A 25113-nucleotide genomic window follows, 5' to 3' on the forward strand; every position below is an offset into this window, starting at 1 on the left:
CACTACTAACTAATTAATTAATCATATAAGTGATATGCTGAAGAGCGCCAAATTAACGTTTTTGTATAAAAACAAAAGAAAGAAGAAAAAGAAGAAAGAGCAGAAGAAGAAGAAAAGGAAAATGAAAAAGATGACATTCGAAAGAAGCTACATGCTCACTTATACTAATCCATAAGGTAGAAGTAGTAATAAAGCAATTGAAAAACAAAAAGTAGTGAGACCAGGTCACAGAGGCTGAATGTCTAAAACGATTAAATGATGACATATTTAACAGATTTTATAACTCTGGAAATATCTCCAAAAAAATCATCTACAAAAGAATTTACAAGAAATGCAAAGAAGAGATGTTCGAAAATCAATTTGATTCTATAAATGCAGTCTGCACCAGAGAGGCCCTCTTTGAAGTTCAAACCCTAAAGCCATCTCAACTGTAATGTATACGCATGCCTAATCGATTATGAAAAATCTTTTGATAGCTTTTAACATTATAAAATAAAGCAAATAGCATGCTTAAGACTTGATGGAGATCAAATAGAATATGCGAAAATACAAGTTAGGCTGGAATGTGTCTTCTTACCTTTAATACTAAACTTGTATTCCGAAAAAATTTCTAACAAAGCACTCACTAAAATAGAAGAATGTATCCTTTAGAACGAATTCAGACTGAATAATCTTTATACATATATTACATTAATTTATTAATGATCAGTCAATTCTATGAATGACTTTCGAATCAAAGACGAATGCTGCATTTTCATCCATTAGTCATTTATAGTTATCATTTAAATCAATATCATTTTAATCAACTAAGAAATTAATATTATTTCGAGGTACATTTTATTCTAGTTTCATAGGAACTGAATCAATATATTTAGAAAGTTGTTTTTTACTTATTTTAAAAACATCCTTTACTTCTTAACCAATTACTTAATGATCTAACTTGGTAATTTATTTCGTGCATTACGAAGGTTGGCAAGAACTTAAAGGTAAGCAAGTGCCTTTAAAAATTGTCCATTTATTAAATTTTTTGATTTTAGTACGAGTACTTGCATCATTGCAAAGTTTTGCTATAGTTCGTGTCTCCTTTAACGGATTAAGAAAGATTATTTTCGTTATTTTTATCCTGGGTTTCTTCTTTATCTTTTTCTTAACTTGCTCTGATTTTGTAGATTTCTTAGATTTGATGATTTCTTTTATTTCTATTTCCTATATTACCTGTCATTTTCCTTCTAATTCTATATATCATCTTTCAAAAGTTCTTCATTACAACATGCACTTAATTGTTCAATATACTTGATATATTTGCCTAATCATCTCTGAAATTACCATTCTTAGTCAACTGGTTCTCTTTTGATTTTATATAGTCTATATTTCTATTATCAGAAAAATTTATTATTTATATTTTTTGGTACAGAATTCATATTTTGTTTCTCTTTTAGAAGTTCAGTTGTATTCAACAATTCATGAGGTGGTTTTAGATTTTCAGATTTATTAATATATTTGATTTATTAATATTGAATTGATTATTTCAATGTTTAAAAAGATCTGCTGTAGTTTTTGTCTCCTTTTTTTATTTAATTAAGTAAATATTTTTTGCTTTCTTATATTTATTCTAGTTTTTTTTTGTTTTTATTTGCTTTAATTTTGTAAACATATGCCGGTTCTTCTTCAGTATTTCCCACTAGATTTATTAAAATATCTTTTTTTTTATTCTGCATCAGCTTTCGGCTTATTTACATCTGTATCCATAGAGCTGTTTCGTAACTTTGTAAAATAGCTGACATTTTCTTAGAATAGTCTTTTAATATTCTATAATAAAAATAAGCTAATTTGTGTATTGTATCTGTTGTTAGGGCTTTATTTCTAATAATTATATCAGTAAGTACTAAGTCTATTTCGATGTTTCATCCCATACCACAGATTTATTGAACTTTTGACTAAAAGTAATTTTCTTCTATTCTTATAGGAGTTTACAATAAGATAAAGTACTCCCTGGATTTTCAAGACGTTGAATTAAAGAATTATTAATTATATATAATATATCTTTAATCCTCAGGGTAATAAGTTTATTATGGCTAGTTTTTCGTTGTAGCTACACATTTTGTCAGCTGCGGGTTCACTAATCCCACTTATGATATAAGTAGAAGCCTTACTATCAAAAACTGTGAATAACAAAAATCTTTTAGCCTTATATTGAGATTCACTTAAATTAAATTAGTCAGTAAGAACATATGCCAACTTTGATTGTTATATGATTAATTGATTTTTCTGGTAGTTGAGTAAAATTTTTTTAAGGAATGTAATATGTACTTTCTGGATTTTTCATCATGTTTTTATTTAGAATAATTAATTAAAAGTAGTCATCTATTTCAAGAGATTCACTTATTACAAAAAAACTACAAGTTTGGTTAAAAGTCTCAAACTTTTATTTGAACTTAAAACAGATTACACGTATTTTACTTTTAAAGAAAAGGAATATTAGTTTCAAAAGCTGTTAATTAGGTCTGAACACACCTTTAGGGGCGAAACACGTATAAATCATTTTTAGACTAAAAATAAGTTCTAGACTTTTGACCAAATATTCTTCATTAACTTTAGATTCTTCAATTGATTTTTGAGAAATCAGTAATTTTTTACAATTCTTTTAATATTCACAAAAATTGGGTAAATTCAAAATAAGGAAGATGCTAAAAACTCATAGTATTGGCTCTACTACTTATCCACTTACGTGTGCTGATTCTGCTCTCTTTTATTTAATAATCTCCTCAACTTCAACTTTTCATACTTTGATATAAGTTCAGATGTGTTAGTAGTCAATAAGTCAAAAAGAACTTAAAACTCAGATTAAGTCTTAAATGCAAGGAAGAAGTTGTCAAAAAACCTAATTACTACCTTAGATTAGGTTATTTGACATGGTTTTGTAGGAATCTTAACAAAACGAAAAAAGAAGTGGAAGGTGACAAGAGATATTGCTTAGGTCAAATAAATTTTGCAAAAAAATGAATCCTTTAAACTCCTTTTCTTCAAGAAACGCTATACTACTACATATACCTTTTTGCCTGCTTTAAGTGCCTTTGTTTGTTTAATTCTCACAGATCTTTCTGCTAAAAATGCTGATACACCTTTGGCAACAAGAAATTCTATAGCCTAAAAAATATGCGTTAAATATATTTAATTAATGATATTTTCGTTAGAAATACATGAGTTATGCGCATCGGATCAAACGGATCTACATCATCAACAGTTTCTTCTTTAGGTGGCAATAAAGCAATGTTATTTTTTAACATGTTTTCATTAAAGAGGAAATAGTCTGCACTCTTTTGCACTTAAAAAAAATCTTAGTGACTTCACTAGTGAAGAAGCTAATACTTACTATGCCAGTGATTCTGTCTTCTCTTCTCATAAACATCCCCAAGCGCTTTTTTATATGCATCATTGAGTTGCTCGAGCTTTTTCTTGCAATTTTCTTTGATTTTTGCATCTCTCGTATCGAGCTCATGCTTCTTCTTCTGCCTTATTTCTTCAATTAGGAGAGCACCTTCAATCATACTTTTTTAATTATATTCAATTAATTTAATATTAAAGTATTTAACCTCGATCTTCCAGAATAATTTGAGCTTTAGCATCGTTAACTAAATGGAAAAAGTGATAGCTTTTAAATATCCTTTGCTGAAAAGTGAGAAAAAAGAAGCACCAAAGGTCATAACCTAACCCCAGTACGTTATGGGTTGCATGGCACTCATGCTTTGTTGATAGATTTGGTATTATTTTACTAGTAGAGTATTTGTCCACGCAACCAATCGAGAAGATCCTAAAAGTTATTTTTATCATTTTTTACATTACAACTATTATACCTTTTACTTACTTTAACACCATACAGTTTATATAAAATTCCTTTTCATAAACTAAGATACAACCAATAATTTGATACGTGACCCGAATCATCATTACTACGATCGAATATCCCAAGAGAATGTTCCATCTAAAAACATTTTTTCTAGAGGAAATGTGTAACTAAATATTTATTTTCCGTACCTTCTTTGAATGGTTTTTGGATGAAACAAATAGATGTCACTTCCCTGCCATAGGAAGTAAAAGGCACCCAAAATATACCCAACGGACAAGAGGGTGGGCATTAAGGCACCTGCCAAAAAAGTTGACAATAGTGCCACATAAAACCAAGATGTGAAAAAGATTCGTTTGATGAAGTCCAAGTCACACCTAAAAATTTTACATAATACAGAGATAAAGTTGATAATAAAAATTCTGCTTTATATTTATGCATAACTTAAAAGGATCCGTGACCGTTTTTGTAATTGAAAAAATTGCCTTTAAAAAATATTTATAGTCATTCATCATAAGTTAATAGTTATAAAACGTAAGTTATATTTTAGTGTCAACTATTTTGTTAAGCATTGTAATTTATATATCATAAAAAATTATAGCCAATATTTTTGCCTTTAAAATGATCAGTTCATATACGTCATACTGTATTTTCGAATAACATGTTGGATACATGTTTTCAAAACTATTCGATGTTTTAATACGATTGTTACACACTAGTTATTTACGTTGTACGGCTAAATATTATTAGCATTTAATTCAATTATATAAGTTATTTCTGTCAGATTTCTAGAGGAAAAATTATGAGAATGACTTTAAATTAAACAACAACTATCATTAATGAAACCAAATTGATCAATTTAGCAATAAATATTAGAATTAGAATATTAAATATATAATAAGAATTAGAAGTCATTAACGAAGATAGAAGCAACTTTCTTGAAAATTCCTTTAATAGTCAGAGTATCAATATTGACTTTCTCTCCGGTGACGTAAAGTATGAAATTCTGCCAATCTTTAATAACACTGAATTATTGTATGAAAGAAGTGAGTATATGGCTAATTTGGAAAAATATAGAAGAGCCTGAAAACAGTTCTGATTCTGACTTTATACCACTTAAAAATATATCTAACCAAAAAATCGGGTCAGAATATGCAGTTGAAGACAAATCAATATAACCTAGGCTTAGTACAGTCGAAGGGTAAAATTTACCGCTAATAAGATACCGAATTCAGTTCATTATAATTTTTCTACAGACACGAAAATAGCTGAAAGAAAAAACAAGAAAAAACCAATACCGAATAGTGTGATAAAAAAATTAATTAAAGAAAGAAGATGGCGTGAGAAAAGTACGTTGGATATACAAGATCTAAAGACGGGAGGGTTAAACACAAAGCAAGAAGAAAATAAAAAAATTCTCGGACCTAAATGTAATTTAGTTTTTTGTAAAAAAGCAGCAAATCTTTTCTGCTATCTGAAATGATTCAATTAGCAGATATCTGCAGTTTGAAGAAATCCGACAAACTATTTTTTAGAAATTTTGGAGGATCTCTTAAGAACAAAAAAGGCTCTATATTTTTCACATGACTAGCTACACTGAAAGAAAATGAAGGTACACAAGAAATACATGGAACAGAAAAGAATCATTTCAACTGTATAAATATAACATGTTTAAACAAAAATAATCTGCTTTTATCAATTAGCACCTTTCTAAAGGAGCTTGATGAAATGAATCTTCATTATTCAAGCCTAAAAATATCAGTGCGATTTTTGCTACGGATACAAAATTCAACTAAATAAATTGTCTAGTAGAATCATATTTTAGCAAAAGACCATACTCGCCAAGAAAATGATTTGGATAAAAAAAAAGCACAAGACCAGGCGTCATTGGCGACAATGGATGAACAGACCGTCAAATTATGTCTAATTAGAAGGAAGCGCATTGTATTATAAAAGAAATTTGCATTTTTATAATCTAAAACTTATCAACTCATGCATGTAAACATTTTCTATGAAACGAAACAGAAGGAGCACTATGCTGTTTATGTATGCACTAAAAACATATTTTAAAAAAAATATATACACTTGTAAATGTTTGGATTTGTGGGATACATCCTTTTAGAATAATGGTATCGATATCTTCTATGCATAACTTAAATGAGTGTGTTGCGTCTTTTATGAACTATAGAGATAATTCCATTTTTGCTGTTAATAAGTGCAACATAAATTTAGAGCCCTTCCGTTAAATTATGCATATTTTGAATTGCCATTTGGCCATTAAATAGGTGTAAAAAATTATACGTATTGCCCAATAGTGAATTTAAAATATGAGTTTGTTTTGTTCTTTTTTTAAAAATAGATGCATTTGAGCTATAAATGGATCTAATGTTTTTTAATTCATAACAAAACTTAAAGAAATAATTTTTTTGTTAGTAGCATTAATTTAAATTATTGAAAAATTATTCTTGTCTTCTGAAAACGAATGTATAACTTAAATATATAACTTAGATATTTAAATTTGCTATACTTAAACAATTAGTTGCCTTTTTTCGGTAAATTATTGGATAATTAATTAACATAAATATTGTGGTAAATGAAATAAATATAATATTTCTAAATGAAAATGTTGCCTGTTTTTTGCAAATATAAAAAAATCTAAAACGATGTTTATTATTTACTATTTAAGGTATAATAAAAATATACATTAAATTAGATAAATAAAAAGGTATACGGGTTCTTAAAATAGATTTATAGCGTCTTTTTCATAAATTAAGATAAAAGTTCATTTTTTTCCATAAGCTGGTGCAACATAGATATATATAGATCTTACTTTTAAATTACGCATATTTTTTTTAAAACAACTATAAAATATGACATAATAATATATTGTCTGCATAACTCAAATAGATCTGTTATTTTTTTAAATTTATGAACAAATGTAAACAATAAATTTTTCTTTGTTCTTTTAATTTAAACAGATATTTAGATAATATAAAGGTATTAAAAAATCATTCTTGTTTCCTGAAATCGAATGCATAACTTAAACTTTACTTTATCATTTCGATATTATATTCAAATATTCGAAATATATATATTTTTCTAATGTTGTTAATGTGTTGGTTTTTTTATATAATAAAATAAGTAAGAAAGTTTTTTTTCTAAGAAATAAAACCCAGACATACATCGACATCTGATTTCTCTTTTAGACATATAAACACGACTTTAATGACCATGGCATCTTTTTTAAATATTAACAAAAATATAAAATGGTGAAAATTCACCATGAATCAATAAACTTGTCTGTAAATAATTGGTTAATTTAAAGCATCAATGCGTAATATAAATATAAATCAAAACGGTATGTTTTATTTAAATTATTATTTAGATGAACATATTGATGTAATTTTTTATATTTTTTTTTGGAAATTAACGCATAATTTATTTGGGCATTTTGCCTTATTTTTATTAGATATGCATATTTTGTGCGGCTATTTAATAAAGATTATATAGACATTTTTTAGTAAAATGAATTATACCTATTTTTCTGTAACTATTGCTGAAATTATAAATTTTTTGTTTCACCTAATTTTTGTACATGATGCTATAACTATAAAAGATAAATTGCCCTTAGGTAATATTAAATTAACTTTAATTTTTCAAAGTATTTTATTTATATTAATGCATAACTTAAATGGATCTGTGGTTAAAAATTAAGGCATAACTTCATATACTGAAAAATTAACTTTTTTTATTTAGTGTATAATTTAGGTAACTCCGATATCTTTTACCTTTTGTTATAATGTATGCATTATGGACATTCATATATTAAGGAATTTTTCTTCAGGAAATAAATACATATCATAAAAAAACTATGGAAATTAATTCAACATGTATATACAGGGTGATTTTCAACCTATGCGCATAAACTTGGGAAATGATAGCTGATGAGTAATAATGAGTAATAATCAAAAAAAATGTATTAAATAATTTTTAGTTTTGGAGATATCCATATTTTTTTAAATAAAAAACGTGTATTTTTTAACGTGTTTAATTTAAACTAATTTAAAGCAACTGTTCGAAGTTGTTTCCATTATTTTCGATACAGGCTTGAGCTCGTCGAATCCATGAAGACGTACATGCACGGGCCAAACCAGGCTGTAGGTGAATTGCGTCACTGGCAGCACTTATGCGATGTCGTAGCTCTTGCTCAGTATCAACTTCGTATACATACACCATTGTTTTCATATGATCCCACAAATTAAAGTCTAATGGATTAAGGTCAGGCGAGCGAGGGGGCCAACCAACTGGACCATCACGGCCTATCCATCGTCCGAGAAACACACGATCTAAATGTTGTCGCACTGGTCGTGAAAAATGTGGTGGAGCACCATCATGAAGAAACCACATGTTCTGCCTAACGTTGAGATTCACATTTTCAAAGAGCACTGGTAAATTGTTGCGCAAAAATTCTAAATACCGAGCACCAGTCAAACGATTTTCCAGAATAAAAGGTCCAATGAGCATCCCGTTCAGAATTCCAGCCCATACATTTACAGAAAAACGTTGCTGAAAGTATGTTCTCTGTGTAATATGCGAATTTTCCAAAGCCCAGTAATGAGTGTTATGAAAGTTGAAAATTCCATTGCGCGTAAAATTTGCCTCATCCGTAACTAAAATGTTCATGGTAAAGTTTGGGCTTAACTGCTGGTGATGTAACAACCACTCACAAAAATGTACTCGAAGCGGCAAATCTCTTGGAAGTAGGGCTTGTACCCTCTGCACATGATACGGGTACAGCAACTCGTGCCTTAAAATTTGCCAACTTGTAGATTGCGATATTTCAAATCGCGCTGCAATTGTCCTAGTGCTAATTCCAGGTTGTTCTTCGATAACTTCTAAAATATCCTCCTCCAGATTTAGAATGTGCCTAGGTCTAATAGTTCCTCCATCTTGTCCAGGCCGCGGCCGCAAATTGCCAGTTTCTCTACCCCGCTGAATAACACGTAAAAAAGCCCCACGTCTCGGGTAATATCTTCAAGGAAATCTTTGGGTATATAGGTCAGCTGCTGCCACTGCATTCTGATGCGTTTCTCCGTAAATCAAAACCATGTCGACAAGTTCTTCGTTTGTAAGAATATGCGCCATTATTTGACGCTTTTATTTTGTTCGTGTGAAAATAACGATCGAAAACGATCACAACCACCAACAAACTAAGTACTGCTAAAGATTCCAAACACTATGACTTGTTTACTATCAGTTATTAATAAACAAAATAAGTTCGTCTGATACACGTTCTGTTGACATTTGTTTAACTTTATTTCGGAAACCAAAAATGTTTTACTACATTTTTTTCTCATTATTACTCATTATTGATCTTCATCTACCATTTCCCAAGTTTATGCGCATAGGTTGAAAATCACCCTGTATAGCCTGCTTGTTTTAAATTCTGTATAATTTAAATAGTCATTAGGACATTAAATGGAGATAAGGAATTATGCATTTTTCCTAAAAACAACTTGAAATTATGCAAATTACGAGACAGTTTTACCACTAACCAAAACTCTTTATTTTTACTCTGCTTCGAGAGTAAAAATGGTGGTTAGTATTAAAACTGTCTTGTAATTTGAGTGTCACACCAAAGGTTCCAACCGTAGGGCGATTTAAAATATCCATTATTATCTTGTACTTTTTTCCGAAAATATAGGTATAAATATGCATTTATGCGATATTTAAATATTGTTGTACATGAAATAAATAAATAAATTAAAATTTAATATAAATGAAAATGTTGTCTTTTTTGGTGAATTATAGAATGACTAAAGCGCGGTTAAATAATTTATTAATTAATGTATCATTTAAACATACTTTAAGATCTATGAATAAGAAGATATGCTTTTTCTGAAAGCAGTTGCATAATTTAAATGGATATTGCGTCTCTTTGTAAATTATTTAAGAAATTATGATTAAATATTCAAAATAGATATTCTTTTTCCAAAACAAAAATAAACAATAATTATAGAATAAATAAATAAAATAAAGACATAATTTGCTTATTGCTCTTTTCTTTAAATTGTGACATAATTTAAATTAACATTAGGTTGGCCTAAAATATTTTTGTTTTTCGGAAAATGATAAAGTATAAATGGATATCTGATTCCTTTTTCTAGGAATGTCATATATTTAAGACACATGTTTTTTTAGTGATTATAAACATTTAACCAAGGCCAATTAGACGAAATTCTATAAACTGGCCTTTTTTAGTAAATTATTAAATTCACAATTTAAATGAACACAAGAAGAAATTTTAAAATATCTTTTTTTTTGTAATACAATTGGACATGAATAAATAATTTAATCGAGCATTTTGCAACGTTATTTTTATTAATTTCTGCATGATTTTTGCGAACATTTAGTGCACATTAAATAAATATTTTTTTAATAAATAAATATATAACTAAGAGAGATACGAGACCTTTCCCTGTATAACTTATTAACTAAATTAAACAGGATATTTGCGATATAACTGTATATTGCTTAGGTACAAATTCCTTGTTCTAAAAATCAGACAATTCAGATAAACTTGCCTATTTTAAAGTTGCTTAGTTTGATCGCTAGAGAGTGCCAAAATTTTAAAATTAATATGTTTTTTTTTAAGTAGCGTCTAAATACCCTTGTAATTCTGAATCAAATTTGGGATAAAGAATAACCATATAAATAATAACGTATTTTGATATAGGCACCATTTTAGAATTTTGAAAAGTGGATATGTTCATGATTAAATGGTTGTAGTTTTGTTGTTACAATTATAATCAATCTGTAAGTCAAGAAAAAAGTTGTAAGCAATGTACACTGATTTTGCGAACCCTCAGTATATTTATTTTGTTTACAAATTGATGCATGATATACAGAAATATTAAGACATAAGTAAGTTACATAAATAATGTTCTTTTTGTAAATGTTTTAACTTTTTTATATGTTTTTTATTAACGATAAATGCATATATTGCATTTTTTTAGACTCTTATGGTAAAATAATAAACAATTGCCTTTAATAAATGATTCAACAAAAATCAAATTTAAACAATAATTAAGGAAAAAGTTTCTATTTTACATTATTATCACTAAGGTGGAAATATTAGCCTTCTCCTTTGTAAATTATTTTCTCTTTTTTTTTACATGATACAATAACTGTAATCGATAAATTTCCTTATTCTGTTAATTCACGCATAATTAAAATAAATATTTAGGAAACAGTATTTCACTTTTATTTTTGTAATAAATATGCATAACTTAAATGGCTATGTTGCCTTCTATCGATTACCTTGTATACGTTACATAATCCGGAACAGGATTCTTATGGTTTATATCGTCAATATATTCAGACACATCTTCATTTTCTCCAGCTGCTTCATACCTTCCCAGAGTTTCCATTTTAAAAGCGTGCCGCTGTCTTGAACATAACAAATAAAGCCAAAAGTCTAACGTAAGTTTATGTTTAACCGGCGGATGGGCCATGTTACTTATGTGGCAAAATTGCTGGATTCTTAATTTTAAGTTCGTTTCGCTCCAAAACTGAGTCATCGATCCTAATAAAAATATGTTAAGGTATACAATCAATTTTAGGATTTTATGAAAATATGCTAAATAAGCAGGAAAAAGTCAGGTAGTAATGCAAAAGTTGACCCAATGGGTGCAAAATTAAAAAAAAATTTTTGGTGTAAGAATATTAATTAACTTACTGTCCCAGAATGTTGGCCAAAATCCGAGTGTTGCCAAATATTGAATGGGTACATTAAAAGCTGCTATTACAACAAGGAAAATCCATATACGTTTCAATTTGCGTCTAGGTAGGGCATAAATTATTAGTGTCATTACTGAGAAACATAAAGCTATAAAATCCATGCGTTCCCATATTACTATTATGCAAGCAATAGCGCAAATCTGTAATAACAATTCAATTGAAAATTATAAGAAAATTATAAGACTAGAATATGTGAAAACATATTATACAAAATATAATTTGAAATTAAAACTTCAGAAGAACTGCGAAAGTTGCATGTATGTGAGCAAGAAAATCTTTAATCAAAATGACTGACATTGCGATACTATTTTTTAAATAGCGTTTGAGTTTGAATGAAGTTTATTAAATTAGATACAATTTTATATATAATAACTTTATAACCTTAAAATCACTGCCGCGATTAGTATTTTATAACTAAAACAAGAAAATATGTTTTTAGTAAACTCACATCAAATATGTCTTTAAAAAATTAGTAAAACAATAAACATTTTCACTTACCTCACACCCAAATTTATAGAAGAAATAATTCACCCAAAACTTTATTAAGTCAATAACACTCGTATGATAATTCTCATAAGTCACTTCAGGAAAGAGAACCAGTTTAACCTTATCTGGGATTTCCCTGGATACTCTATAGTTACTCATTCTAATAGTGCAAACCCGCATTAAAGTGACCGCAGCAATAAAATAAAAATTCAACGATATTTGATGAAAGTCCGAATATCTAGGACCTAATCCGGATTTATGAAATCCTATCCAGTCCATGGTGTTTAAAGTTTTATTGTACGTCTTACCATTGCGTGTCTAAAATAAACAAAAAATTAGAAAAATAATAATAAACATAAAATATTCTAACATACATAGTAACCAACAAAATTATATTTGTCGTGTTGTGTATCCAAAACCATATAAAGCAGGCGCATGATTATAAGAACTTGCAGGAAACACGAGACAAAATAAATCGAAAAATCCCTGAATTTACTGGTAAATATACAGGAAATGGTAAAAAGCAAAACGACCGGGACAAATAGGGCTGACAGTTCGAATATGCACATGTACCATCCAATTAGTAAACAAATTTTACGCATGTGAAGTTCCATGACGCCAAATATGGTGTTTTTTATTGCTGTCAAGGCAATTCTTACTTTTTTAAACCAGGTATCTGAAAAAATAAAAAAATATTTAAAAAATCGTAATCCATTAACTAATTCCTTATAATTTTTGTGTATATTAAAATTTTTTATACACGTGACTCGTTTAATAAAAATCACTATTGAGATAAATATTTCACCATTTAAATCACTGCGCAGTTGAGTATTTTATTTTAAAAATAATTATTTGTATATTGGATATTGGACCCCTAGTAGTAAACATTTGAAATCTTTACTGAAATTGTTTATAAATATTATGATGTTTCAATGTGGTATAGAAAAAATAATTTTTGCCACAACAATTGGCATATAATCTACCACCCGACGGTGTAGGAATGGGTACTTAGGGTGTAGAAGGTTTTAAAAAAATAAACAAGTTAATTAGTTCAACAGAACTAATTTTAGTAAGTGCTAAAACTCTGTTATTCGCGAGACAATATTAAAGTCTGTTTTGAAATTCCTCATGAATACTGGCAAGTATTTGTCTACTAATATTTCTACATTCGCGAGTAATTCGATTCTTTAAATTATTAATATTTTTAGGTAGGGTTTTATAGGCTTTTCTGTTTAAATACCCCCAGAGAAAATGATCTAGTGTTGTTAACTCTGGCGATCGTGCGGGCCATTTAATTGCACTACGCCTGCTAATCCAGATTTCTGGAAACTGTTTATTAAGCCACTCTCCAACTGTCAAAGCGTAGTGCAGAGGAGCTCCAAATAGGAGAAATCCAAATTATTTTATCCAATTATACAATTTATTTTAGTATCCCAACACCATATGTATCCACTTGGTTTTTCAAAGATTGGACGATTCAAGAATATGTTGTATTTTCGAGGAGGTCTAAATGAATTAGTCCAATTAAATTACCTTTAAAAAAAAATTACTCGATGATTTTGTTATTATAAATTCCTGCCCATATAGAGATCGGGTACTTACTTTTACCATCTAGATACAAGCAGATATTAGAAATATCTGCCGTTTAACTGATATGTTGTACCCTTTATTTTAAATACGTAAAGTAGTTTAAATACAAAGATTGACAAAGAAAAAGTACTATCCTTATGCTTATAATAATTTTAGCACAATAGAAGCGAATCATTGTGATCATGTTATTCATAATTATTCGCTTTTCTCTGTTGAAATGAATCTCCTTCATTGACATAAATGCTCAGCATCACAGGATAACTTCCAAAGCTTTAACTAGTGTGATTAACATAATTATTGAGGCATGTGCTATTCTTTAAAGAGGCCCTGATCTAGTTTTTAGCCGCAAAAAATAGCACCTTACATTATAATATGTCTCACGAAAACTGTGCAGATCTATATAGAGGAAAGCCCCAGGTCTTTACATTTTTACGCCTGCACTTTCTGTACTTTCTTTGTGATATGAGGATTTCAGTTTTGTTTGCTTTAGAGTGTTACACTAATGCGGCTTGACTTTTGAAGTAGAACCTAGTAAATAACCTAATATTTTAGGTGCCAGTACAGGTATTAGTTTTCTTCTTCCTGGTTACTCAACATTCGCAACCAATTTAATTTTTGGCACTGTTGAATAGGCATTTTAATGGTGCTTACAATAATGTGTCACACTTATCAATTAAATAATCTTGATCAATTAAATAAACGTCCCCCTGTAGATCCATATTGACATGTTTTTTTTTTTGTTTTTTTTTTGAGAGAAGTTGTTCAGAGTTGTTTGTTTGAAACGAAGGCATTGTGTATATTAAGGACTCTAAAAGGATTAAAAATATTTTTTTTAAGGTATTAAGGGTAGTTTGTTTGGCAATAAAAGCTTACTTACCTTAGCATACTTATTGTGCAATAATTAATACAATGAAAAGAAATTGTTAGCAAAAAAGATTTCGTTTTGCAATGACGCTGTTGTCATATCGTATTTGTATTTATGGTGTAATTTTCTTTGAAAAGTTTTTCGACGATAAATAAATACTGTTATTTTTTGGCGTGTATTATATTGCCTGTGCGTTTCCACTTATCTTATCTTCTTAATTCCTAAATTCATTTGTTTTAGTGTGAATGAATTATTTATTATATTTGTGTTAAGTGAAAATGAATTTCGGGTGAAAATAAAGGCGAGCAGAGCCGTGGGTTAAGAATATAAAGTTTTTTATAATTTTACAATTTTAATCTGTAATTTTTAAATCATTTGTCGCAAGAAATTGTAAGTAATCGTAACTTGCCGAAATGTATTACTCCTGACATCGGGATTGGGATTTTATTTGTGAAGAAAAACCTTTCTCTACTAAACTTTTAAATATAATCAACACCTGGCACAAGGAGAGAACATTGGCATTTGCTCTTAAGTAGTGGCAGTCATAAAGACTGCTCATAAAATTTTCCATTCAAAGAGACCTCTTCCCATAAATGTTTTAAAGAATCCGTTGCCAATTTAACCATGGACAAGGTATTAAATTGTGACATCTTATTTACCTCCTTGTACAAGAATGACCTGAGTAGTACTAATTTGGTGCAGCATCGAATCAATACTGAAGACAATGCTCCGATAAAACAAGTACCTCGGAGAATTCCGATGATCACTAAATAAATAGAAGTTTCCTCAATGCTTTAAGAAATTAGGACAAAAAGATTTATAGATTTATTTTAGAGTTCTTGGATATTTCCAGTTGTATTAGTAGAGAAAAGCGATGGATCTACTAGATTTTGTGGTACCTATCGAAAACTAATAATATTAAAAAGAAAGAGAGTTTTGCCCTACCAAGAATTTACGATACCCTGGACACTAGATCTGAAGAGTGGATACTGGCATGTAAAAATGCATCTAGAATATAATAAAAACGGCATTCTCAACTAGAACAGGACTTTATAGTCATGTCCTTTAGATCCTGTAATAATCCAGTCATCTTTAAAAGGCTTATGGAAACTGTGTTACGTGGAATGGCTTGGGAATCATACTTAATTTATCTGGATAACTTCGTTATGCCAGGAAAGGCATTTACCATACGTCGAGGGATCTTATTTCATATATCAAAGTGAGGTTAGCTGGAAGTGAGGGGGTGATTGACAGAACTTGTCCTTTTTTTTTTTTTTTTTGAAGAAGTTATTAAAGATGGTTTGTTCTGAAATGAAATCATCATATGTAATTTGCTTAATAATTTAGAAGAGGGAAGTGGCTGTGTTGCTCGAAGGACAATACAAATTATTCAAACCAGATGTATTAGAGCAATTTTATTTTAAAAGCTTAGCAGAGCGCTTTCGGCGTATGAGCAATCATTAGTGCTATATGAAATAAGTTTGGTGTTATATGCGTAAAAAGCATTATAGTTAAAGGTGAACAAATGGAATGTACTCACTTGTCTGTTAAGCCCAGAAGTTTACCGTAGTGGAAAAACATTTGATATTATTAAAATTATACATAAATTTAGACACACTTAAGACTATTCAGAACACTAAACAGGACGGGAAATACTATGTTAAATTAGGTTAGCCATAATTTGACATAGTATTTCCCGCCATCTAAGAAACCACAATAAAATGTAAACAAAACACAAAGGAGACCAACGTTCTCCCCTTTTTAAATACTGTTCGTCCGGTTTAGTGTTCTGTATAGTCTTAAGTGTGTCTAAATTTATGTATAATTTTAATAATATCAAATATGTTCCCACTATAGTAAACTTCTGGGCTTAACTGATAAGTGAGTACATTCCATTCGTTTACCTTTAACTATAATAAAGTATATAAAGTAATAATAAAATAATAAACTAAATAAAGCTGAAATAAAGGAATTTAATTTTAGAAAGGCTAACTTTCCGCTTTTGTATCAGCTGCTGCTAGATACTGATTGGTCGCCTGTCATGATGCAGCAGGACGTCAACTCTGCATGTGATGTTTTTTATGATATACTGAACAACACTTTCGCTTGGGCGGTATCCTTCAAGGTAAAACGTAAAAGACGTTTCCCTTCCTGGTTTTCGGGGGACATAATTCGTAATATATATAAAAAGGAAAGACCATTTCGTGATTTTAAGATTTCCAAGTCTAATCATCATCTAGAGATATTTAGATCTCTGCGCAAGACAATTAAAGCTTTAACTGCACAAGCCTACAAAATGTACATCCATAGTATTGAGAACAAAATAACCTCCGATCCGAGTGAATTTTGGTCTTTTATTCGAAGCAAACGTAATCAGTCTCAAATCCCCGCCTCAATGAAGCTTTCTAACCAATCATACAATACGCCTGACAGCATTGTGTCTGCTTTTGGAGATTATTTCAGGAGTGTATACACGAACTCACTTCCCAGCGATCATCCTGTCGTCTCTGAACCTCCCTTAACTTGCATAGACGTCGTCGCGCTCGCGGCTACCGACATTATAATGGCGAGCAAGTGTCTTAAAAGCAAAATTCTTAAAAGCAAGAACAAAGCTAATTCCTAGTTTTTTAGCTAAGAACTGCTCTGTTGCACTTACAGACGCTCAGCTCCAAATTTTTAATCTGATCCTTAACATAGGTATTTTTCCCAATATCTGAAAGCAAGCCAAAGTTTACCCTATCTTTAAAAAGGGCGATGCTGAAACAATAAAGAATTACCGCCCTATATCCATTCTGTGCAATTTCTCAAAGTTATTCGAGTTGGCTCTTTATAAATTAATTTTTCCCAGGGTTAAGTCCATGCTGGCCAACGATCAACATGGCTTTGTTTCTGGCGGCTCATATACTACAAACCTAGCATTCTTCTTTCAGTTTGTGTGCGAAGCACTTAATGATAGAGGTCAAATCGATGTTATCTACACAGACTTTCAAAAGGCTTTTGACCAGATTGACCACTTCATCCTATTAAATAAGCTTGAACGCCAGTTTGGATTCTCCGATCGCTTGATAAAGCTTCTTAACTCCTATTTAGGTGACCGCTCTCAGTTTGTAGTGGTCGAAGGCTTTAGATCTGCTTGTTTTTCACCCACCTCTGGAGTTCCTCAGGGCTCTAACTTGGGCCCCCTTCTCTTTAAAGTCTTCGCTAATGACTTGATCTCCACCCTTAATTGCTCTCGGTTAGCATATGCTGATGACCTAAAGCTTTTCCATAGGATTGACTCTATAGCAGATTGTGGTCAACTGCAAGAGAACATCAATACTGTACACCATTGGTGCACTTTGAACCGGCTTAACCTTAATGTTTCCAAGTGTAATGTGGCCAGCTACTTTCGAATCAAAAGTCCAGTTGTCTTTAATTACTCAGTTAATGGAGAGTCTCTGGCAAGGTCTACCTGTTTTAAGGATCTTGGAGTCACCTTTGACCAAAAATTTTCTTTTATCCCTCACATCGAAGATACTGTTTCTAGAGCTACTCGTATGCTGGGCTTTATTATTAGAAATTGCAAACTCTTTTTGGAACACTGCCACTGCCAAAACTCTCTACTATGTATTTGTTAGATCCAGGTTGGACTACAGCTCCCTCATTTGGTCTCCCATTTACAACCAGCACATTCACCTATTAGAATCAGTCCAACGGCGATTCCTTAAATGTTTGGCATTTAAGGATGATGGAGTCTATCCTCCAAGGGGTTTTGACCATAACCTGCTGCTCTCTAGATATACTGAACGGTCACTTGCGAAGAGGAGAGAAATGCATTCGGTGAAATTCTTGTTTAATTTTCTTAACTATAAAATTGACTGCCCATCCCTTTTGCAAAGGGTTTGCTTTCATATACCACGCCCAGGATCTAGACAGTGTCCAGCTTTTAACTTGGACATAGCCAGGTCCAACATTTTGTACCAGAGTCCTATTCACTTTATGTGTCAAAACTTTAACACTATTGCTAATTCTTGTGTGACATTCACCATGACAATTTGGCACTTATTTTGAGTCACCTGCAAATGGTCGGTGGGGTAGGCTAGGTTATTTAGTTTTTAGTTTGAATACTTTTATTTTTACTAATTTTTTTCTGCTCTTTTGATTTAAATTAATTTTTGATTCTTATCCTAATTTAGTGTTGATTTTTTATTATTTATTTTCTCAAACTCACTATTTTTTTTTATTATATAGCAATTCTTTTATAGTTTAGTTGCATGAATCTAATACAGTTCATGCTTTCGTACTTGTACATTTATATATTTAATTGATTCTCCTGTAACTGGGTATATGTAACCTGTTGGAAATAAAGCTTATTATTATTATTATTATTATTATGTTTTTTACGCATATAACACCAAACTCATTTCAGTTAGCACAGATGATGGCTCATACGCCGAAAGCGCTCTGCTAAGCTTTTAAAATAAAATTGCTTTGAATACATCTGGTTTGATTAATTTGTAAAAATTATTTGCCTTTGCTTCTTGAAAATGTTCGTCTTTACTTAAAGCTACAGCTTTGGCTTATTGATGTTGGTACTCCAGCCCACTAGCATATTGGCTTGTGAGCATTTTAATAGAACCTACTAAAATCATTGGTTAGGCCACAATTTTGGCCACCTAGATCACCTGACCTAAACAGTCTAGATTTTTATTTGTGGGAACACCGTGAAACGTGCTTTATCTTACAGCAATTATGACATGAGAAGAACTCAAAAACATAATTATTGACGGCTGTGAAATTATACAAAACACACATGGAATTTCTAAAAGAGTTCGTAATTCTATGAGAAAATGAGTAGAAGTAAGTAGGGGCAAGAAGTGGTAATTTCAGATATTTTTTGTAAATTATGTAATAGGATTGTATTTAGTTGTTATTGCTTTTTGTTTACTTGGTTTGTTACAATATTTTTGTTGTTATTGTAATATAATTAGTTTTGCTATGTCTATAGTTAATTAATATTTTTTAGTTTTTTTTTCAAGTCAATGGCGTTGTTTTTTTTTGGTAAAATTGTATTGAAACTGTGTCATAGCTACGCTACTGCTTGCTGAAAAAAAATTAATGAACATCCAAGTATGTTTTTATATGTTAACATGTTGTACCAAAGTTCAGTTCAATATCTCAAACAGTCTTTGAAGCTTAATAAATATTGAAAATAAAATAGAGTTATTTGTTTGAAACGAATAAACGAAGGTATTGTGTATATTTAACGCTCTACAAGGATTAAGAAGGTTTATTTCATGTGGTCAGCAGAATCAGCTTTCAACCTATCTTTGAACCTGAAGTTGATTGATCTTTTAGGTCTTATTTGAGCTTCAATTGAGGTTATTTAGCTAATTTTATTTAAAAATCCTGGTAGCTTAAATTTTCTAGAATTTATATACTTGCTTGCTGTGATTATCAGTATTTTCTTGAAATAAATGATCACCATCGGAAAAAACAGTGTAGAAAATTCTAAGCATTTCCAAATCATTTCATTACTTAAAAGGGATTCGTGATATGTTCATCAGTTTTGTTGTTTATTTTAAAAACTAATAAATGATAACCAACACAAGTCAGGTTTAGATATTATCACTAAAAAGTGTGTACCTGACATAAAAGAATATTCCTGAAGCAATTAAGTGTGTTTCGGAAAGGAGTATGTTTCCGAATTAGATTACAATATGTATTATTTAATCAATATAAAATGACAAAATTACTGATTTTAAAACAGTTACTATTAAAATTAATGCTGAGTTATAAATCTACAGTTCAATTAATATTTTAAGACATTTTATAATTTCAATTCAACGAATCCTGCTGGAATAAATATTTCTCTATATAGAAAGCAAAGTCAATAATTCAGCTCGATTAAAATCACTGTTGTGATAAATATTTTAAGAAAAATAATTACGCGCTTAAAGTTCATTTTTGTTTAAAAAATGACGATTCCAATAAATACTTCATAATTTTTAAGGCAATAATATTTTTTGCTAATAAGATGAATACTTGAAATCACTGATGAAACTTTTTGAAAAAAGTTTCGAAGAAAACATTCTTTTGAAAATATTTTATTGTTTTTCAATCAGTAGAGAAAATATATTTTTTTATCGAATCTTATAATAATTAAATTTTTATCAAGCTTAAGCAATAACTGAAAAAAAAGGATCTTATAACAAAAAATCGCAATTGAGATCATTTTGTTCTTAAGTAAACGATTTTTTTGTTGCTTAGTTTTAGGTCACAGAAATATTCAAACCGTTAAACATTTGATAAGAAAAAAGATCTTTTCTTATATTCTCGACAAATAATTAGAAGTATGTTCAAAACAATTTATTTTAATTCACCTTCTTGCTGTCTAAACAGCTCCTCCTCAAATCTAACATCTGCAGGATCTCTAGGAGAAGTGAGTACATTAAAAGTATCTTGCAAATAATGTTGCTGAATCACCACCGCCAATTGAAAAAACAAAGGGTTCGCAAGTGCCAGTCCTAACTCCTTTTTGCGGGTAGATACCTCAAAGCCATACTGTTTAAAACTAAAAATTAGCTTTTAAAACAAAAATTACGTTTTGGCATTATTACTTACAGTCCTTGATTTACATATATATGCATAAAATTTCTTATAACTTTTATTTGATAAGCGTAAAGGACAAGTAAGTTAAAGGTTGAGTATAAGATCACCACCCACCAGTAACCTCTCAGGAACTTCTTGAAAAATGTATAAGGAAATATCTAAAATTGTTTACAAAATGAAGTTTAGGTTACAAAGTGTATTAAAAACTTACTTGGAACACCATGACTACGATAATGGCTAATCCAACGAAAACAATCCTAAACAAGCTGGTTGCCGTCCAAAAGTTCATCCAAATCATTAATATTATTACAACATATAACCAAAAATATGCCAGAAGTTTTAGGGCGATCGATTGAAACTTTTCCAGCTTATGTTTTCGCTCGCGATAAGAATTTGCTGTAAACGTAAAGTTTTAACTCAAATATTAAGAAAATTCCAGACTATTATTAGGATTTAAAGAGATGGGCTGAATGATTATAGTAGTTAATAGTAACTTCTTGATTGTATTTATTGATTAAGTGGAAAGAAGGAGGTAACATAAATAGGAAAGAGGCAAAAAATCTTAAAAGTAGTACTGGATAGGCTACCAGTAATAAATTATAAATAGATGATTATGTGTTCATAGTAAGTCATTTAAATATTTAATTTTCTCGTACATAGTCCAGAGGCTATATACATTTAGGCAAATTTAACAAAATGTCTAAATTTAAAACAATTGATCATAAGTATAAAGTAGTATATAAATTAAAGGTCTTTTAAAGGATTTCTATATTGAGTTTTGTTTCTTCCTCTAATAACTTTGAAATTTTGCTTTTTCGCATTTCTTTTTTGTTTTCTCTCCTTTGATTTTTATTTTTATAATGTGATTTTTTTCAATGAGTTTTCTCTTTCCCATTTTTTCTTTTTCTTCAATAAATTTAATTTTAGTGAAGAAATAGTCTATACTTGCAGTGGAGTCGTAGGTTAAGCCTCCACTTATTTAAATAAGTCCCTCTCCACTTATTTAAATAAGTGGAGAGGGACTGAAGAATTTTCATTTTACCCTAAATTTAATTTTGTTTTGACTTTGGCAGATTTTTTTCAATGCCAACATGCCATTCTTTCCCTTGTTTTTGTAATTTTATTTTTTATTTGCTATTTTTAGTGAAGCTTTTTATTTTTTCTATATTTTTTATAAATTTAAATTTCTTTTTAACGTTTTTATAAAATTTTTTCATTTTGTCTGTATTTATCTTCTTCATTTTTATTATTACATTTTTCATTTTGCTTATCTACACAAGAATATAAATAAAATAGGAAAACTGTCTTTGTAATTTTTTTGGTCCATTTTCTTTACTTCTTCTTCTTTAGTAAAAATATATTCGTATAGGTCTAGAATCAATATAGGTTCATTTAGTTTTTCTTTTTTGAAAAAAATAGCTTTTTGTTTGCTTATTTTTGGTTCTTTACTTTTTTCTTACTCTTTCTAGATAAATTTAGGTAATTTTACAAAATTTTAAGCTTCATTAAATTATATTTAAAACAAAAGCATGTTCTGTCCTTTAATATCTCTAAATTTATTTTTTTTATTTTTTTTTCTTTCCTTATATTTTCTTATTTATTCTTGTAATGTGATTTTTTTAAATTTTTTTCCAAGATTCTCTCTATTTTGTACTTTTGCTTTTTCTCTAATAAATTTGATTGCTTTTTTTTTGAAATTTTTTTCGCTTGTCAAATCTGGCATTTTTTTTAGTGGTACTTTTTTTAATGTTAAAATTAAATAATTTATGTTAGGCAAAATTTTCTTTTTTTTCTTTGTTTTTGTGATTTTATTTTTTTTTTCGCTCCTGTTCATAAACCATATAAATTTTAATCCCATATTTTTTGTAAATTCAAATTTGTTATAATTTTGTGTCTGAATGTGTTTTGTTCTTCGTAACTTTTACTAATACATTATTGATTTTGCTCATATATACAACAATTTAAACTTATTCTATTATAAAATGCAAAAATTCCTTTTTCAAATTTTTGGCTTATTTTTCTTTTAATTTTAATTTTTTTTTCTTTAGTTAAAAAAATTCTTATTACTATTTTTGAAGAAGTTCTCTCCTTAGTAGATTAAAATGTAATTTTTCTTTTTATAATATAACGATATTTCCTACTTATTTTTTATTTCTTGCTTTGTTTTTGTTCTTTTCATATATTTAATTAAATTACATTTTTACTTTATATGACAAACAATTATCTTAATCTGCCTAAATTTTTTGATTACTGAACTTTGTATTATTTAATTTTTTGTTTATAGTTTTTATAGAATAAAACCTGCCTCAATTGTAAGTTTAATTCTTTTAACTTTATATAAGTTTTTTTCTATCTAAATCTCTTGAAATTAATTTTTTAACGTTGTGATAATTTTTAGTTTTTATTAAAAAAGTATGCTTTTTATCTAACTAAATCTCTCTCGTTTACTTAATCTATTTAATTTATTTTTCAATACTCTTTTTTTTTAATTATGTCTGTCTTGTCCTTGTAATACTTCTTTTCCTTCTATTAAAAAAAAGCTCCAACTGCATTACATTAAATACTACTATTGCTCCTGTCACTTTCTTATTTTTTTCTCTGTTATTTATAATATGTTTTAACTCTTTTTTAGGATTCTTGATTCTTGTAATTTATCTCTTTCTGTCCCTATTAATCTTTAAGTTCCAGTTTTTGTCTTAAGTCTTGTTCTGACCTCTTAGATTTATATTTTTCTCTTTTATAACCCTGTCTGTTAAATCTCTTTTAATTTTCTTCTTTTTGTTAATAATATGGTTTTTTCAATAAGTTCTCTCCCTCCGGATTTTTACTATTTCATTATTATTTTGTGTTGACTTTAACGGATAAATTTTTCTTCGCTGCCAACCTGCTATTTTCTTAAATTGTACTTTTTTAATAAAAAAAATAATTTAGTTAGTCATAAATTATTAAATTAGTCTTACATATGAAAAATTAGTAATATGTCAATTGTTGTTGATTGTCATGTCTTCAATTGTCAATGAAGCCTTTTATTTTTGTGTTTTATATATTCTCTATAAATTCGAATTCTTTTTAAATTTTTCTTCTTTTTCGTGCGTCTTAGTATGTTTTTTGTTCTTGATTTTTATTAATACATTTTTACATTTGTTTATCTGCACAAGAATCTAAATTAATTTTTTTATAAAATAAGAATGTTGTCTTTTGACATTATTTGCTCTATTTTTCTTTTACTATTTTTTCTTTAGTAAAAAATGTATACGTGTTATTATTTTTTAAGTGGTTCTATAAATAACAGAAATTTATATATTTTTATCTTTTATAAAACAGTTATCTTTCTGTCAGCATATTTTTCCTTCTTCACTTTTTTGTCATCTTTATGATTATGATTTTTTTAAGGACGCTGCCTTTATTGAGTTTTTGAAAACTACCTAGACGAGGTAAGCGATTTTAATGGCACTATTATTAATTTGGGAGATTTTAATCTGGATTTACTTAAAAACTAATTTTATGCTGACAAAATAAAGGATGTAATATTTTCAGTGGACTTACGCAAATTGTAAAATCGCCTACAAGAATAGTACCTACGAGCCAGACGCTTATTGATTATGTAGTAACTAACGATAAAAATTTACCTCTTGAAGTTCATTTAACACCGAAAATCAGTAACCATTCCATTATCTCGATTAATGTTGATCATCAAAATATAGTGACTCCGAATATAACTACTTTGAAAAGATCTACTAAACATTATAACTCAGATCAATTGCAACATGATATTATTAGTACACCTTGGAACACCAGCATTTCAGATGTTAATTTACAAGCACAACCTTCATCTTCTCTATTACATCAAGCCTCAACGAAATGTGTCTTATGATCCCAGCTGTCACAGAACAATAATATCAAGACAAGAAGTGGATTAACTCGGAAATTAAAAATC

The 25113-nt window shown here is 29.1% G+C and overlaps 1 protein-coding gene across 3 annotated transcripts in view; it reads right to left on the minus strand.

The window, feature by feature from the left end:
* Window positions 1–25113, minus strand: part of LOC126735060 (piezo-type mechanosensitive ion channel component-like) — a 73779-nt gene that overhangs the window by 32114 nt on the left and 16552 nt on the right. For 2 of the 3 annotated variants that reach the window (XM_050438951.1, XM_050438950.1), the window contains exons 11-23: window positions 21388–21572; window positions 21189–21334; window positions 20948–21138; window positions 12505–12806; window positions 12143–12448; window positions 11583–11784; window positions 11165–11429; window positions 4036–4221; window positions 3866–3982; window positions 3594–3811; window positions 3374–3538; window positions 3201–3325; window positions 3052–3147 (exon numbers count right to left, since the gene is read on the minus strand). In XM_050438951.1, coding sequence (XP_050294908.1) covers window positions 3052–3147; window positions 3201–3325; window positions 3374–3538; window positions 3594–3811; window positions 3866–3982; window positions 4036–4221; window positions 11165–11429; window positions 11583–11784; window positions 12143–12448; window positions 12505–12806; window positions 20948–21138; window positions 21189–21334; window positions 21388–21572 — 2504 coding nt within the window. The remainder of the gene's footprint in view (window positions 1–3051; window positions 3148–3200; window positions 3326–3373; window positions 3539–3593; window positions 3812–3865; window positions 3983–4035; window positions 4222–11164; window positions 11430–11582; window positions 11785–12142; window positions 12449–12504; window positions 12807–20947; window positions 21139–21188; window positions 21335–21387; window positions 21573–25113) is intronic. The other variant, XM_050438952.1, reaches the window with a different exon arrangement.

Source organism: Anthonomus grandis, chromosome 4, assembly GCF_022605725.1.
Source record: "Anthonomus grandis grandis chromosome 4, icAntGran1.3, whole genome shotgun sequence".
Lineage (NCBI taxonomy): Eukaryota > Metazoa > Arthropoda > Insecta > Coleoptera > Curculionidae > Anthonomus > Anthonomus grandis.